We start from the raw sequence: 16,349 nt of genomic DNA on the forward strand, positions 1-16,349 counted from the left end.
CACGTTGAAATATATTTCTCAAAAAACTGTGAACATGAACCTTCTTAGACAAACATTTCCTGACATTATCGTGCAGTTGTCCCTGTTTGGCACGTACGGACGTTCGAAGGAGACGCATTTGTATGTCCATCATTTGTCCGTTGTTTTTTGCACACCGCGTGAAACATGATGTTAGTTTTGTCCTATGAGCTTTGACACCACGCGATGAGCAGCTGCGACCTGAGAAAACGTCTCGTATTTCAGATCCGGAAGAACATATATAGAACATAGAGCATATATATAATATTTACATATATATAATATTTACATACATATATATATATATATTGATGGATAAGCAAAGATGTGCCACATTGCGAGAAAAACCGATGATACGTGGGCTAAACAAACCCTATAACGATTCATAAGGAAACGAAACTGCCGTTTGAAAACTGAAAAAACGAAACGATTCATAAAGAAACGAAACGTAGTAAACATAGTACGTGTACGTGAGGCGCTACAGCAGTTATTTCCAGGTTCACATGTCTGAAGTCCATTTGTCTCTTAACCCCATTCCAGAGATCACTTTCCAAACTTTAAAGGATCCAATCACCTGTCAAATAAAATCATCCCCAAATGAATCAAAAAACTATTTACACCACTCGAAAAATCCCCACCCGAAGCTCACAGCTTAGCGCAGCCATCCGTTTCATTGTAATCCGAATATGTGTATAAAAACGGAGTGATCACAGAATATCGTTAATCCTAACTACCCTTTGATCTGTATCTTTATTTACTGTTAAATCACTCACACCAACCACTGTTGTCAAAAATTTACATCTAGCTGTGCAACCCCTCAAAGATTCACTTTAAAAAAATTATTCAGAATGGACTCGGCTGCTTTCCTCCTGTGTTTCGTTTTTGCAATCGCCCATATACAGTCACTTGTTGCGGACTTACCTAACCAGGCAGAAAACATTGGCGGAGAAACCTTAAATCAACAAACTATGGCATTAAGCAGGCTCATAAACCACAATTCTATGCCCTCGGATGGATCAGTGCGTGTTGATTCAATGACTATGATCGATCCAGCAGAAGATGTGAGTGTAGACTTCTTGAATGAGACAGGAGAAAGGAGAGGGGAGAATTCATCGATCATGTGCATCCTTCTATCGTTTTTAGGAGAACGAGCAATCCAGAATAGATCCACACCCGTATATTCATCCATCAATAGCCGGAACTCTTACCGTTCCTCAGGGCTCTCCATCTGTGATGCACCAAACTGTGGTGAGTTTTTTTTTCTCAAATCAAGATATCACAACAATATACAAACTTGAAGTGAGTCGTGAAGTAAACACAACGAATTAAAAGGAGATGGAAAGTGTTGATAAGAAATTTAATCCTCTTAACATCAGAGATGTTTTATCCATAAGGTAAACGTAAAGTAACGCTTAGACCTGCTCTCTATTGATGAATATAAAACTCTTTTTCCGCTATCTCTCGCTACCATCTTTAGGTCGTGTGTAACACTGTAGGTTTCGTTTGAGGTTATACATTAGACATGAGCTCAAACAAAACTCACAACAAAGCATCCTGAACTTTTCTGCGTATGTATGCGTAAATGAAAGACCAGTAAACTTGGAAGTCATCAAAAATTTATTAATTTTCTGAATCAAAGAATCTCTGATTCATGAATCATCAAGAATCAACCACCTCAGTACCCTCGACCACCTCAACAAAGAGCTTTCGTGAATGTCACTGTGCCGTTTTGTTTTGGCTCATAGACTTAGAGATACTTCCTTCTCAATTTTCAGTTGCTATTGCGGCCAATGTTTGTTCTGACACTGTTTAACTAAAGCGAGAAAAGATCGGGTCACATGTCGACCAATCCCTATTCATACAGGTATTTTGTGCGTCAAGAAGTTGAAAAGGGTACCGAGAAAGTCCTGATAATGTTCAAGCGGTAAATTTGCAGAAATCCCGGTTAAGAAGTGATGGTTCCAGGATGGAAGCAGATTTCCTTGCATATTATCCCCTATCCCATCATCATATGTTGTTACTACAGATAAGGGATCAGTAAACTAAAAAGTATTCTGAAAAGTGAGTGAAGAGAACTTTATGTTAGAGTGGAATGTTATTAGCTTTGTGAAACTGGATTAATACTGAGTTTTCCGGAGAAATTTTTACAAAGCGATAATTCAGTCAATTTGTTTTCAGCAAAAAATTAGAACGGGGACGTGGAAAGCATTAAATTTCAGTGATCTATTGTATCTGCTGAATAGTACCTGATATTACTAGAAGATAATATTATCACTATCTCACTACATGGCACAATCGCAACTGAATTCTTACCGATATTTTTGAAAGATACGAAGATATCAAGAAAGAAGAGTTCGTGCAAAGCCTGATGTTATTCCTCCTTCTTCTTTCACCTTCCGATGAAAGAACGCAGCGACGGAAAGAAAAAATCCGCGAACCCTTACAAAATCATGTGTTTGCCAAGAAAGCTAAAGAAAAGATACAGTTTTATCTTGAGATTGGCCGTTTTCGATTAATCCCGAAAATTCCTATTTCTTGCGCTCCATCTGCACTACTGTCAACATAATCCAGAATATGAGTGAAGAAGACAAGACAGCTTTGAAATTAAAGAAATTCTATTCTGAAAAAATACTTCGATAAAAAGACCCGCAATTATTAGACAAAATAGCTGTAAAACGTGAAGAAATGCGAACTTGGGAAGCGTTGACCGTGTAAACATGAATATAATCGATCAAGACCACATGGAACTCAAACGTTGTCATTTTGGAAGAACAGGATGACACGCTTCGAAAAGGTCAAGACATTGATGCAGACAGAAACGAACAAGAATAATTATGTACACAAAGTAGGGTCAAAACGAGATAAAGCACGATGCAGGGGTGTAGGCGGCTGCGCTCGAACCGGCGTGGAGAAGTCAGCAGTTTGAAATCGAGATTGGACCTTTGCGAACTGCAGCGAGGAATGGTGTCAACAAGGGTCCCCTAGATTTCAACCGCACCGCTCTACCGCACTGCTTCGAGAGTAGCCACTTACGCAACTGCACCGCACTTCCTGTCGTTTCGACCAGACTATAACCTACAAGCAAGCTGAAAGTAAAACAGCCTGGAAGAATTCCGAAAAATGTTTTCATATTTTCCGCTTTTGAGGCTCTTAGTATTTCGCTTTTGTTAAGTAGAAGTGCCAACTATCTTTCGAATTTATACTAATGCGGACACTTTTACCTTACAGGAAGCTCCGAACGTGTTCCCATGGTTTAAATTCAATCATGGCCACCTATTTCAAAAACTTCTAAGTAATATTAGTACAGAGGGAGTGGAAGAATTTATGGTAGGTCACAGTTCTTTTCTTTCTTCGTTCAAAATTATCCGCTTTAGGCTGAAATTTTCAGAACATAACACTAGGCGCTGAGAACTACACAATTGCTGAGATGAAGCAGAAGATGTCAGAATGGGCTAACGAGAACGGTGTGATGGTAAGCTTAGAGCCATTTTTGGAAAACGTGGGCAAGTTCGATTGAAAAGCAGTTAATTATTTTCCTGGAGCAGAATTAGTGGAAAGAACCTTTCAAAACACAAAAGGATAACAATACACAATCCATTAGTCACCTTTACACAAAATTATGGACCTGGAGCTTGGTGAAGTTTCTTGGAACAGCTACAGTTCTCTCAATTGTGGCTTCAAAACTCCTTTTTCTAAATACTGCGCGTAACGGTACCCCTTAAGTGATTATTATCCACAATAATTTCTGATATAAGCTAATGTGGCCTTCGTGAATGAGAAAACCTGCGATTCGTTGGATGTTTAGGAATGACTGCATACGACGACAACCTAGAAAAGGCATACATGATAAATTGGTTGAGTTCCTATGATTTTGGAAAAACTTCATAATTTTCTGTTCACAAGAGAACCTTTTTCCAACAAAAATTTCTTTTTTGCAAAAAGAAGGTCTCGAGAAGAGAAAAACAAATCTTGAAAGTAAAAAAGTCTATAATGTTTCCTAACGCCCCCAATTACTTCGCTTCAAAATAATTGTTCCAAACGCTTTCATTGCTTCGACGCTTCGAAACCTTTCACTAAATTTTTCCTTTTTGAATAAAATTTTGTGGATTTATTTCCTCAGATTTCGAACTTTCATTACAGTGTAACAGTTAACCATCAAAGAAGTTTCGATGCCACCTTTAAAGACAGAAAACCTAGAAATTGAACCCTACCGTAGTTGAAAAATTAGCGGTGGAATCTGCTTCTTACGCTCATGCTACTACATATTTTTATCGCTAGTTTTACTAAGAAGCATTCCTAATTTCTCGCAGAAATCCACCCATAAATAGTGAAGATGAGTGCTTGTCAATTACTAATGACTTTGTGCCTATCGTAATACCTCGTGGACTATAAGACTGTCCTACATGAAATTCGCTGTCACCATCCAGGCACCAATACTTAAAGGCATCACCCCACGAATCTGGAGGGGTGCGGATTTCAGGTGGAGTATTCGCATACGGCACAGTAAATTATGGAGAGGGGTGTGATTTCGTCCATTTCTTCCTAATTCCCGTAAAAAACGGCCCGGAAGATGCGGCGCGCGCACAAGGCTGGTGCGCCCCAATCGAACTCCTTGCAGAAAATAGCGCGACGGAACGCTCAAATTGGTACCTTCAGGGCCGTTTTTTACGGCAATTAGGAAGAAATGGACGAAATTACCCTTCTCTCAATAATCTACGACTCCGTTTAGGCATAACCCTTCTGAAAGCCGCACCACCCCAGATTCGTGGAGTGATGCCTTTAAGGCTAGCCCAAAAATATACTTTTGGCAAGCCCCCCTTGTACAACAAAAAAAACATAAGCACAATGTAGAAATGGAATTAAATTCGAGTAAAGTGTAGTTGGAGGGGGGAGCACTCAATCGCGCTCTTGTTTTTGGTATTTCTGGAAGCGAAGAACTAAGTCAGTTGGGGCCCTGAAACCTGAGCATTAGAATTAGAGGATATGTGACGTGTAGGCTAAAGCCACTAAGAGAAAGAAGAATAAAGAGGTCCCAAAAATAAGAGCGAGGGTGAGTTCCTCCTCTTCCTCTACCCTCCTTCCGCCAACATTTTAAATTAACTTCAATTTCTAGATTTGCTGTAGCCGCATGTGCACTTTTTAAAAAAATCATAAAAGTTCTATTAATTGTCGTTGATTTCATCAAGTTTGAGTTAGAGTATTCTACGTGTGCTCCGATTTAAACAACAACCATTTAATTATATATTCCAGTGGTGTGCCCACAACACAGATTAAAACGGATTTGGTTCTGTCACTTGAGGGAAAAAATGCAGGTCTCTGCAAAAATTCGGAAGTAATCAGTGCAACATTCGCAATCATTATGGCTACCAATTACAGGTTGTTCAACGGCAGTCGTAATAGTTATTCTAAACCTAACATCTGAGTCTCAGGAAATTTTGATTGTTCTTCGGCCCTAAACCCTCTCTGGTGCAACATAACGGGTTAAAACAACCTGAAGCTGCAGTTGAGTAAGCGCATGCGACCGAAACGGCGCGGTGGACCTGGAGATTGAGCGTCGTCGTCGCTCATCGCTAGCCCACCCCGATCACAACAATGAGTGGTGCTAGCGAGGGATCCCGACCGCTACGCCCCCACCGCGCCGCGTCGGTCGATGCGACCGCTCCGAGCTTCAGGGCGTTTTGATCAGACTATGTGTACCATTATTTCACTTCTGCAACATAAAGGGCTTGGTGCTCCCCATCTTGTTAGATTTCTATGGCATGGACGCCAAATTAGAATGTTACGTCCCATCAAACTATTGAATATTTTCTTCCTCAGTTTCACTCCAGTGCAAAACCAAGTGAAAAGACCACCCAAACTCTTAGATTTCAGGAGCAACTTGACATGTTTAAAACTAAAGGTGAATCGAAGAAAGGCGAGATCATAGCAAATGCCACTATGTAAGTATACGAGAGCGCACCTATGCTTACCAGGACAGCCGCGACGCGAAGCAGAATAGGGAACAAAGTGTGTGCGTCAAGAAAAGATAGTGTGAGATTTTTCGTTGGTACATCGCAGTCGTCCAGGTAAACATAAGTGACACCAAATGCAAAAATCTTTCATACTTATTTATTATGGTTAAATGCAATATAAAGGTGTCAAAAGTTTTAATTACAGGATTATAAACTCACTGCCATCGCTGTTCCAGCAGCTAGTGGGCATCATTCAGAACGAGCAACAAACAGTCAAAGATGGATTAAACGCGACTGACGCTTACCTCCAGTCCCTGGATCCGGCCACTAAGCAGGTGACCAGTTGCCTTTGGCACCCACCTTTGTGCATAAGTAATTTGAGATACGTAACCACCCCACCATTTGTAATGACTTCTACTTCTACTGGCCTCCACTAGAAGAACAGAAAGCTAGACCACATGTCGACGTAGTGCTATAATATGGTATAGACGGAGGAGTAGGTCACTGCACTGTTGCTTCTCCTCAAATATGTGTGAATACTCATGTCTCACTTCTTTTTCGACGTTTCAAGATAGTGTTTTCCCTCTATTAAAAAAATAGCACCGGAGACATTTCGAAAAACCGTAGAATTATCGTGTGCATGTCGGATGCATGAAGGAAATACACCTAAGCAAAGTGTTTCGACTGATTATTCCTAATCGTTTAGATCATGTCGGTTGTCACCAAAATTACGGGCGTTGACATGTTTCTGGTACGTTTGAACCTACGACTGAATGAAGATACAATCATCGCCGAAGAATGGGTTCAACCACGTGACCGCAATGTGCTTCCAACTGAAACAGGAAAGAGCGAGTCTGTGTCAAGCGCACAGTCGGCGTAAAAGCGCGTCTTTAGTGAAGGCTTGCATTGACTTCTTTCTACAGTACGCGGAAAACTTCCCAGACCTCTTTTGTTGTTGCTTTTCTTGTGGTTTTTCGTTATTTTCCGTCTACTACTGCATGAATAGAAGTGGATAGTCCTAGCAAAGTTTTTTTCCATTAGTTCTAACTTTTGTTTTGCTCCTACGATGCCTCTGAGATCTTAGTTTGTAAAGATTTGATTTCTTTGTTTGTTTCTCTTTTTTTTGCCCACGATTTCCATCATTCGTAGTCGCAACATGGAGAGAACACATTTCACTAGTTCAGAAATTCCTCCTTTCAAGTTGATTTGAGCATCTCCTCAAAGTCTTCAATCATCAAGAAGTGGACTTCTGACTCTCGTTTGTATAATTGTGCATAGTTAGCCTTCTTCCAGAAGAGGTTCCGGGAGTTTACTATGATTCCCATTGCAAACAGTCGTAATCATGCACATTTGCATCGAGAAATGGAACAGAAGGTGATTCTCTGCAAGCTAAGGTCTCAGAGGCAGCCTAGGAGCAAATCCAGCCACGAAACCAACGGGACAGGACTTTGAAAAGACCTTTCAAGCCTGTCCATTCATTATTACACGCGAACAAAAAGTGAATAATATTGGAAAAAAAAACAAAAAAGAAAAGAGTTCCAGGGAATTCTTTGCACAGTGTAGAAAAAAATCTGAACACGGCTTCACTGAGGATGTGTGACGTGGTCACGCAGGCCCGTATGTCGCGCTCACCCGGTTGAAGACATCCGAAGTCGACAGTATCCGATCATTTACAGTATGTCACAACGATTTTCTTTTCAGTTTAAGCCTCATCACAAAAGCAGCCACGGATTTACTGGCCATTTTGATATGTTCAGAAGGGGAGGAGATCATAGGCCAGTGTTCCCAGAACGTAATTCTTTCTCACCACAGATTTCTTCTCAGATCGGTGACTCTGCAGCGGAAAGCGGAAATGATAACGTTAGCGTTAGTTTATTCTCAATACCATATATCCTATTTTTCATTTTGCAGGAGATCTTTTCTTTCAGGAAAATGCAGTTGCGGGAGTGCAATCTCAACAGCAAAGCAGTTGATGTTTAAAGAAATTTAAGCTTATAAACGTTGTTATTAGTGCCAGTTATGGCTTCAATACATTTATTCCGGGGATGTTAATAGAAATACATAAACATGATTCACCGATAGGTTATGAGCTTTCGGTTACGAAATACCATATGATCTATCAATTGGTCATGATGATCAGTGTGATATTTATTTATTTATTGAAAACACCTGCAGGTGTGCCATAAAACAAAAAAAAAACAAGATGGAACAGAGCTCACTAGAATGTGGCAGGTCATTCTCCTGCTACAGAATGCTACAGAAGGTGAGAAATCCTCACGCGAGATCCTTTTCCCAGACCCACAACGTAGATAAACGGATACCAGGGTTTGGGTGACCAACTTAACCTCGAACGGAGGAATCCGTCAGGAACCCTGGGCGAACGGGTGGGGGACCGGCAACGGCTCACCAACTTTGCTATCCTTTAACGGCTTTCCACCACCAGGAGAGAATAAGGACCAACTGTAGGGACGAATTTAAAAAGGAGCATATCAAGGCAGAATTCCAGCTAGTTAGTGTCATAATGAACAACAGAAAAAGAGGAACTAAACCTGTGAGCTAAAAACACATATCAACCCAATGTTTATTGTGTTCGCTTGTTAGAGGAGGAACTTGCTCCACGTCTCTGAAACAATGAGATTTTAGGCCTCTCTCATGCCTAGAATAAGTAGGACATTGCGACTAACGTGCGACTTTGCAGAAAAAGGAGTTAAACATAGTTGAGAAGAGTTTTCGTCTGAGTTTAGAGTAGTGCAAATTGAAGGAACCTGTTCTCCCGCTTGTTGGTCGAAAAATCCAGTACTTGCTTGCTTCTAACTAAACTTCCATTCGAAGGATCCGAAAACCCAAAACTAAATCGTTGACTACTCGTCTGTACTTCAAGCTCTCTTCAGTGCGTCAAGTCGAATTTCATAGTAAGGAAGTGTTTCAGAGTAACCCGCATCGGGAAAGCATCTATAATAAACCAGCCTAGTGAAAATTTGTTGTACTTTCTCTAACTTTTTGATATCCTTTTCAGGAATGGACTCCAAACTGGCGTGGCGTATTCTAGATGCGGCAAAACATATGTCCTGTAAAGAAATACTAGTAAATCAGGGCCCTTAACGTGCACGCTCCTCATTATTACAAAATAGACGACAGCTTTTTTTGGTGACAAAGTCAAAATGAGTGGAGAAGTCGAACGATTCATCAATTATTACCCCAAGGTCTCGAACATCTTCCGGAAGTATTCAGACAATAGGAGATTTCTCGCAGCAGTTCTCTAAAATAGATTGTTATAGTCGGACATGAAGCTCGCAGTTGCATAAACGCTCGAAGCGGCGCAAGAGCCCGCCTCGATCTTAACTGGTACGGCGCCATTCGAGCAGATCCGCACACGCAACTGAACTGAGCTTCAGTTCGTTTTGATCCGACTATACCATATTTGCGACTCAGGGACAAGACTTCAAGCATATGCTGACAAAATAATATATTTTTTTTACCTCTAATATATCGGAACAAAGTAATCGTATAGTCAAAAGGATCATATTTAGAACTCTCACCAATCTTACCAACGTATTCATTCATATTATAGAGTTAGGTGCAGCGTATTACGAAATTGACGTAGTTCGGAAACTTGAAGGAAAACATAGAGCTCGATATGTAGATTACCAATAAGAAGTCGTGGTCCCCATAATTCCTCAATTTTCCCTAATAGAAGCCGCCTATTTACGCCTCACTTACAACTTGAATTAATACGTCCGAAACGCAAATTTTCAAAGAAAAAATAGCAGAAGCAGAGTTCCTGGCGACTTCGGAAAAAAAAGAATTTGAGGGGGTTTGACCGGCAACAGCAGAAGCGAGCAAACACGAAATGGGACAGTGGACACACACTGAAACTCCCTATCGAGGTTTTTATGGGCCGAAGGCAGATAGTAGATAGGTAATAATCCACATCCAAAGAACACATGGAGTGTTTATCACGTCTCTGCATTATGACCATCTCATGTCGATGATCAGATGAGTTTACCTATCGTTTGAATCCTTTCACGAGGATGCCTTAGAGGATAAATCACTGATGGGTTTGGTTTTCCAGGCTCTGACGAAGACGATAATCTCGAAACGTTAGCTGTTAATGGAGATTAATACCAATCTTGAGTAACCACGGTCCAAGTAAATCAATGAAAAGGCTACGATGATCAGATGGTCACAAATTCGAATTGCGACAGAACTACGTTCTGAAATAGCATCGTGCAAGCACAAACGAGAGGAAAGAAGTAAATAAGATCATAAATGAGAATAGCGGCGTCACGGCTAGAAACATCTACCTAACGCTAACATTACGCTCTACCTGCTTCCCACAAGAAGAAGAGGAAGGTTTTCTGGAATATGCTTCCGCACACACCTATATATATATATATATATATATATATATTATATATATATATGTATATATATGCTTATGCTAGCAAATTTGTTGTGGCCTACGTCACGTAGTCCCCAACGCTTCGTCATCATTCTAATAGGCGGAGATAATGGTCTAGGGAGGACACTTGTGTTGTGTGAGGAGGATGGTAGCGGTCCTCCCATTAACTTCTCTAGCGCTTTGTTTTCAATTTCGCGTCTTGTAATAAATCGTTATATTAAACGTGAACGAGAGTCGAAGGCTGGCACAATTTTTTCTGGTGCATCGGCCGATACCTTCAGTTAGCCCGCGTGGCAGCACACGAATCAGCCTGTTCTCCCTCAAATTAAGGTCAAGAACCTCTGATTCCGGAAAAAGAGCATCGTACCTCAACCCTAGCAAAATGATCAAAATCACGCTCTTGCTACAAAGTATCGAAGACGAGTACAATGGCCTAAAGTCAGTGGTGGAACTCTATAAGGAGACCGCTGGGTCAAATCAACCTCCCTCAGAGGAGCAAACACTTCGCGTCTACTGCGAACAAAGAAGGCGTGAGCTGCAAATTGCGCTTGACAACGTTGAGAAAAAGCTTACCGCGCTGAAGGAAGTCTATCAATCTATCACGCAGACCTACAAAGAAGCAACTAAGCCTGAGAAAAAGGAAATGCTCTCAGAGATGGAAGAGTTGAAGCAAAAAGCAAACTTTCGCGTTCTCAAGCAAGACGGAGAATGCATGGTAATGGCGCTGAAAGCCAGACTGCATGAAATAAGCACACAAGTCGCTATTATAGATCTGAAAAACCTGCACTCACAAGATCCCAACCAAAGCGAAAGAGGCTTGCAGCCTTGTGAAGATGATGAATATGGAGACTTTGATCCATGCAACCTACTATCAAACGCTGATCAAAAACGTGCAGCACAGAATCCAACAACCTATCACACTAGCGCAGAGCAACATCTTGAGCTGTCGCCAGCACTCAGAGTGAAGTATCCACAACTCAAGCTACCCCATTTCGATGGTCAAAACGAATCTTGGGAGGAGTTCTGGGATACGTTCTCCCTGATAATTGATCAGAATTCGCAGCTGAATGACCTCGAGAAAATACTCTACCTAAAAGACTCAATCAGAGGAAAGGCTCAGCAGGCAATAAGGAGTATACCTATGCGTAGCTCCAACTACAGACTTATTGTCGATGTACTGCAGAAAAAGTACGGTAACAAGGGAAACAACCGGTCGAAGATAGTGCAAAGGCTCATGAACATACCTAAAGCAACTTCAAGAGCAGCTAGCTGCGTAGCAACCCTGGATCAGGTGAAAGACCTTGTTTTCCAAATGATAGCCACTGGCTATGACATTCGGAAAAAGCATGACCCTCTATGGATTGACACAATTCTAGCAAAATTTCCGTATGGAATCATCAAAGACTGTATGAAGACAATCACAAGTGGATCAAGACTAACCGTGGGCACTTTGTTGGAAGAACTTCAAGATAATGTCTCCTCTAGAGCCTTATTCGAAAATCGATACTCTTCGCTCACGTCGTCACATCGACGTGTGGACACCTCAGAGCAGCTTACGCGCACAAATGTGAGCAGAATTGTAAATTGCATATTTTGTCAGCGAACAAACCACCAAAGCGAGAACTGCCGCGCAGTAAGATCACCACTTGATCGCAGGCAAGCGCTGAGAGGACAACAGGTGTGTTGGAAGTGCTTCTCAAAAGAACACAGAAGTCGAGATTGCACGCGACAAAACTGTTCCAAGTGTAATCGGGATCATCATACTACGCTCTGCACCATGGACACCGACAGGCGAACGCCCGTAACACCTGAGAAACTGTCCAGGTCGAAGGAACAGCTGAGTGATCACGCAAACAGCCAAGAAAAAGAGAAACGGCATAAAAACAATTACCGTAATCAATCCAGCAGCATGGTTGCGAGCGAAGGACAGCCAGCTGCAGAGCAAAGAAACGAGTCACAGTCCCTGATAAGTTCTTCCAATCCAGCCAAAGAAGATAGCCATCAGAAACAGGTGGTCCTCATGACGGTAGAGGCACAAGTGAAAAACAATGAGACGGGCGCCTACGAAAACGTTCTTCTCTTTCTAGATTCGGGGGCTCAATGCAATTTGATAGAAGCGACCCTGGCCGACAAATTTGCACTCGTGCACAGCGAACCATATCAATGCACGATGTATGGTATCGGAGGTATCGAGGAAACGTATACAGCACAAAAGGTGACCGCAGAGTTTAGAACAAGATTTGGTGAGAGTGTATCTCTAAGCCGCTCTTACATGTTCCGATATGCAGTTTCTCAAGAGAAACAATATATTCCTCTCCAACACGGCAACAAACGGAGAACTGGTCAAACCCCATATTTTGATAGGGGTCGAGGCATACGAGAACATTGTAATGCTAGACTCACCTCCGACAAAGCTGCCATCCGGTCTTTTGGCTCAGAACACAGTGTTCGGGCCTGCCTTGTTCGGAAAATCCGACACAGTCGGGTAGACACTCCTAGCTGAACATGTAGTGGTAGCTTGCCCCGAAACACTTGCTGATGTCAAGCAAGAGCTCCGACAAATGTACGAGTTGGAGGGTATGGGGATTTCCACAGATGAGTACAGAAAAGATGACACAGCGTACGACTACCTGAATAGCTACGCAAAGCGAATCATGATCGAAGACGGAAGAATTGTCGCGCCCCTTCCATTGAAGGATAACGTTGTCGAGTTGGACAGCAACTTCAAAGTCGCAGTCTCAAGACTGCGTTCTCTCTTCAAGTTTCATGTCAGTCATCCAGAACAAAGGACATGGTACATAAAAATTCTTGACGAATACAAGAGCAACGACGTAATCGAGGAAGTCCCATCCCCAGAGCAAAGCCCTCTTGACAACATCACATACTACATGCCGCACACAGGAGTGTGGAGAAGCGAAAAACCCACACCCTTGTGAATCGTATTTGATGCCTCGTCGAAATCAAGTGGAAAACCCTCACTGAATGACGTAGTGCATACAGGGGAAAGCTTCGTCAATAAGATTCAAGACATACTTATGACATGCCGCTGGTGTAGCATCCTCGTTACTGGGGATATCCAGGCAGCATTCACACAAATAAGGATCATTCCTGAACACCGCGACCTTCTACGGTTTGTATGGCTGACGGACCCAGACAAGCCTCCTACCCGCGACAACATCGCACACTATCGTTTCAAACGTCTTCCGTTTGGAATAAGATCTTCACCAAGCGTTCTAAACATGTCACTAACAGCATTTCTCACGCGATCTGGCACTTGCCAAGGAAATTCTAGACAACATTTACGTTGACAACGTTTTCCTCAATGCTAGCACAATACAGGAAGCTCTAGCCAAGATTGAGAGCTCCAGAGCATTGTTCGCCAACATTGGCATGAATCTAAGAGAGTTCAGTAGCAACTCGGCAGAAGTGAGTGCCGGCATACCTCAACAAGCCAGGTGTATGGCAAAGCACAACAAACTGTTAGGTGTAAAATACGACACCATCACTGACAGCTTATCCCTTACAATTCCATTTTTGCCCAAAAGGCACATGACAAAGCGAGAGCTTGTAAGTGAGGTACATAAATTGTACGACCCCCTTGACCTTGTCGCACCGTTATCGCTCAGAGCAAGAATGCTAATGAGAGACGCTGTGATGCTGAAAGCAGGCTGGAACAAGCCACTCGATCCTGAATTTTTGCACGAATGGAACGAATTGTGCTTGGACATCTCAGGTACCGTCGTCACGATCCCACGCAGTATTGGTAGCAACAGCAAAAACACTGGGAATGCTACACTCTGGGTTTTCGGAGACGCAAGTCAGGTGGCCATATCATGCTGCAGTTACGTATCCCATCCGCCGGAAAATGACACGAAAGGCTTGTTGTGCGCCAAAACAAGGCTCGCTCCACAGCAGAGGCAACTCCCTATTCCAAGACTGGAACTTTTAGCTATCTTGATATCTGTACGCCTAGCAAAGACCATAGTCACAAAATACCGTCATCGTTTAAAAGCCGTCCACATAGTAAGCGACAGCAAAATCGCTCTCGCATGGAGGCAGTCTTCACGCAAGCTTCCTCTATTTGTAGAAAATCAGGTTGACAGAATTCGAAAAATCGAACAGTCCATCCGAGACCTCGCAATATCGGTGGAGTACTTCCACACAGACTCAGAGCAAAATCTCGCTGACTTGGCAACACGACCAACTTCGAAAGAGCAATTTGAAAACAGCTCCTGGCTTACAGGTCCGCCGTGGTTTTCACTGCCGAGAACAAAGTGGCCAGTCGAGCCAATGAGTGATGAGTCATGGCTAGCGGAAGAAGAAAATCGAGGGCTAATGAGAGACTCAGAGACCTGCGCACCTGCACTCAAAGCGCACGTGGCGAAGTCCGACGGCATCATGGACTTGAGGCGCTTCAGACATTATTCAGACGCGTTAAAAACACTCACGCGTGCTATAAAGGCGCTTTCTCGCTGGTTTTTTTTTTGGTGAGTGCGCGCAGAAACAAACACATCACTACAGAAATTGTGCGCTGTTTCGACTCCAGCAGAGAAACAACAGCGGAAGAGATGAAGCTCAGTGAAAACATAATACTCCGCAAAGAAGTAGAACACATAGACATCAACGTTCTACAATCAAAGCACAAAGAAAAGAGGATTTTCTATGACGAGAACCATCTAATTAGGGTTCAATCAAGACTGACAAATGCTGCCTCGCTCCTGCCCACGGCCAATGTCAGCATAAATGTCGCACCTGTGGCGGCCCACATCATGCGATTCTTTGTTCCGTCAGAGCGAGACCAGAGCGTCCTCCACAGAAGCGTTCGAGGTGTGAATAGTAAGCGTTTGTCTCTTTCAGGTTCATTTCGCCCCAGTACACAAGATATCCTCCTGATTTGCTCGCTTAAGACATCCTATTGATTTGCTCGTTGGTAACATTTTGATGTTTTTCGTAGGGCTTTTAGACTTTGAACGTTATATTGACACGTACTTCAACACTCTTCAGCCTTGTTTCACTTTTTCGCGCCATGAATACAAAACGTGAGAAAAATATTCTACGTAGTACGACAGGTTGTATAACCCACTTACCAGAACTCATGAAAGTTCAGTGCAAGATTTGTTCGCTAACTCGCACTTGAAGATGTAAGCGCGAAATCACAGTCCACAACTCACAGAAGCTACACTAACAGCTGAGCATTCTCGGTTGGTTAGCAGCCTGCCATAGTTCTGTTATTTCGGTGATGATCTCTCCTTCAAGTATATTTCATATTACGTGCACTTATCTCTGTCACAAGCTGACATGCTTTTCAATTTTCGCTCAATTCCATCAACGTCAATAGAGAGGAGCCGAATAAAGAACCAATTGCAGAGACCGCAAACCATCTGTCAATGGGCGGCACAACCAAAAAAAAAAAAAAAAAAAAAACTAACACGTGGGCATCATTTCGCGTAATCTGATAGTCTGTTTTCTTTGTATTTGTTAATTGGTAAACTGCTTACAGTGCAATATTAACCTAGAATGGCACATTTACTAGTTCAGGTGTTTTCAATTTATTGCGCCCCGGGAGTGTTTTGGCCCACGTCACGTAGTCCCCAACGCTTCGTCATCATTCTAATAGGCGGAGCTTTGGTAATGGTCTAGGGAGAACACTTGTGTTGTGTGAGGAGGACGGTAGCAGTCCTCCCATTGACTTCTCTAGCGCTTTGTTGTCAATTTCGCGTCTTGTAATAAATCGTTATATTAAACGTGAACGAGAGTCGAAGGCTGGCACAAAATTTCAAAAAACAAAACAAGCATCTGTGGCGAAAACATTCACCAGTTCAAGGCCCAGAGTACGAATGCGATACCATTCCCCAAATAGACAAACGCACTGTGGCGAACAAATGTGCATTAACCGGGAGAAGCCGACAGGTCACACATCGGAGTATCATTGCAAAGGTCTGCGTCAGCAAGTCAACCAGATAATACTGGACGGCAGG

At 42.5% G+C, this 16,349-nt stretch overlaps 2 protein-coding genes across 6 annotated transcripts; both read left to right on the plus strand.

Annotated features, from left to right (window-relative positions):
• Positions 1-866: 866 nt before the first annotated feature.
• On the plus strand, positions 867-7,942 carry RB195_001669 (uncharacterized protein; the record flags this gene model as incomplete). 2 transcript variants are annotated; one of them, XM_064198572.1, is made up of 9 exons in its annotated part: positions 867-1,079; positions 1,162-1,266; positions 3,247-3,345; positions 3,407-3,490; positions 5,890-5,957; positions 6,175-6,304; positions 6,676-6,720; positions 7,671-7,835; positions 7,898-7,942. In XM_064198572.1, the coding sequence occupies 9 exons, from the start codon at positions 867-869 to the stop codon at positions 7,940-7,942; spliced, it is 954 nt and encodes a 317-aa protein (XP_064054453.1). The 2 variants fall into 2 exon arrangements, with proteins under 2 accessions (XP_064054453.1, XP_013303990.2); XM_013448536.2 differs by having other exon boundaries at positions 7,671-7,829.
• Positions 7,943-10,753: 2,811 nt separating this feature from the next.
• Positions 10,754-14,862, plus strand: RB195_001670 (uncharacterized protein; the record flags this gene model as incomplete). Of its 4 annotated transcripts, XM_064198575.1 has the most annotated exons (3): positions 10,754-12,856; positions 12,918-13,274; positions 13,624-14,862. In XM_064198575.1, the coding sequence occupies 3 exons, from the start codon at positions 10,754-10,756 to the stop codon at positions 14,860-14,862; spliced, it is 3,699 nt and encodes a 1,232-aa protein (XP_064054454.1). The 4 variants fall into 4 exon arrangements, with proteins under 4 accessions (XP_064054454.1, XP_064054455.1, XP_064054456.1 ...); XM_064198573.1 differs by lacking the exons at positions 12,918-13,274; positions 13,624-14,862 and having other exon boundaries at positions 10,754-12,874; XM_064198574.1 differs by lacking the exons at positions 10,754-12,856; positions 13,624-14,862 and having other exon boundaries at positions 12,933-13,307.
• Between the last annotated feature and the right edge of the window lie 1,487 nt (positions 14,863-16,349).

The sequence above is a fragment of the Necator americanus genome, chromosome IV (genome assembly GCF_031761385.1).
Source record: "Necator americanus strain Aroian chromosome IV, whole genome shotgun sequence".
Classification (NCBI taxonomy): domain Eukaryota; kingdom Metazoa; phylum Nematoda; class Chromadorea; order Rhabditida; family Ancylostomatidae; genus Necator; species Necator americanus.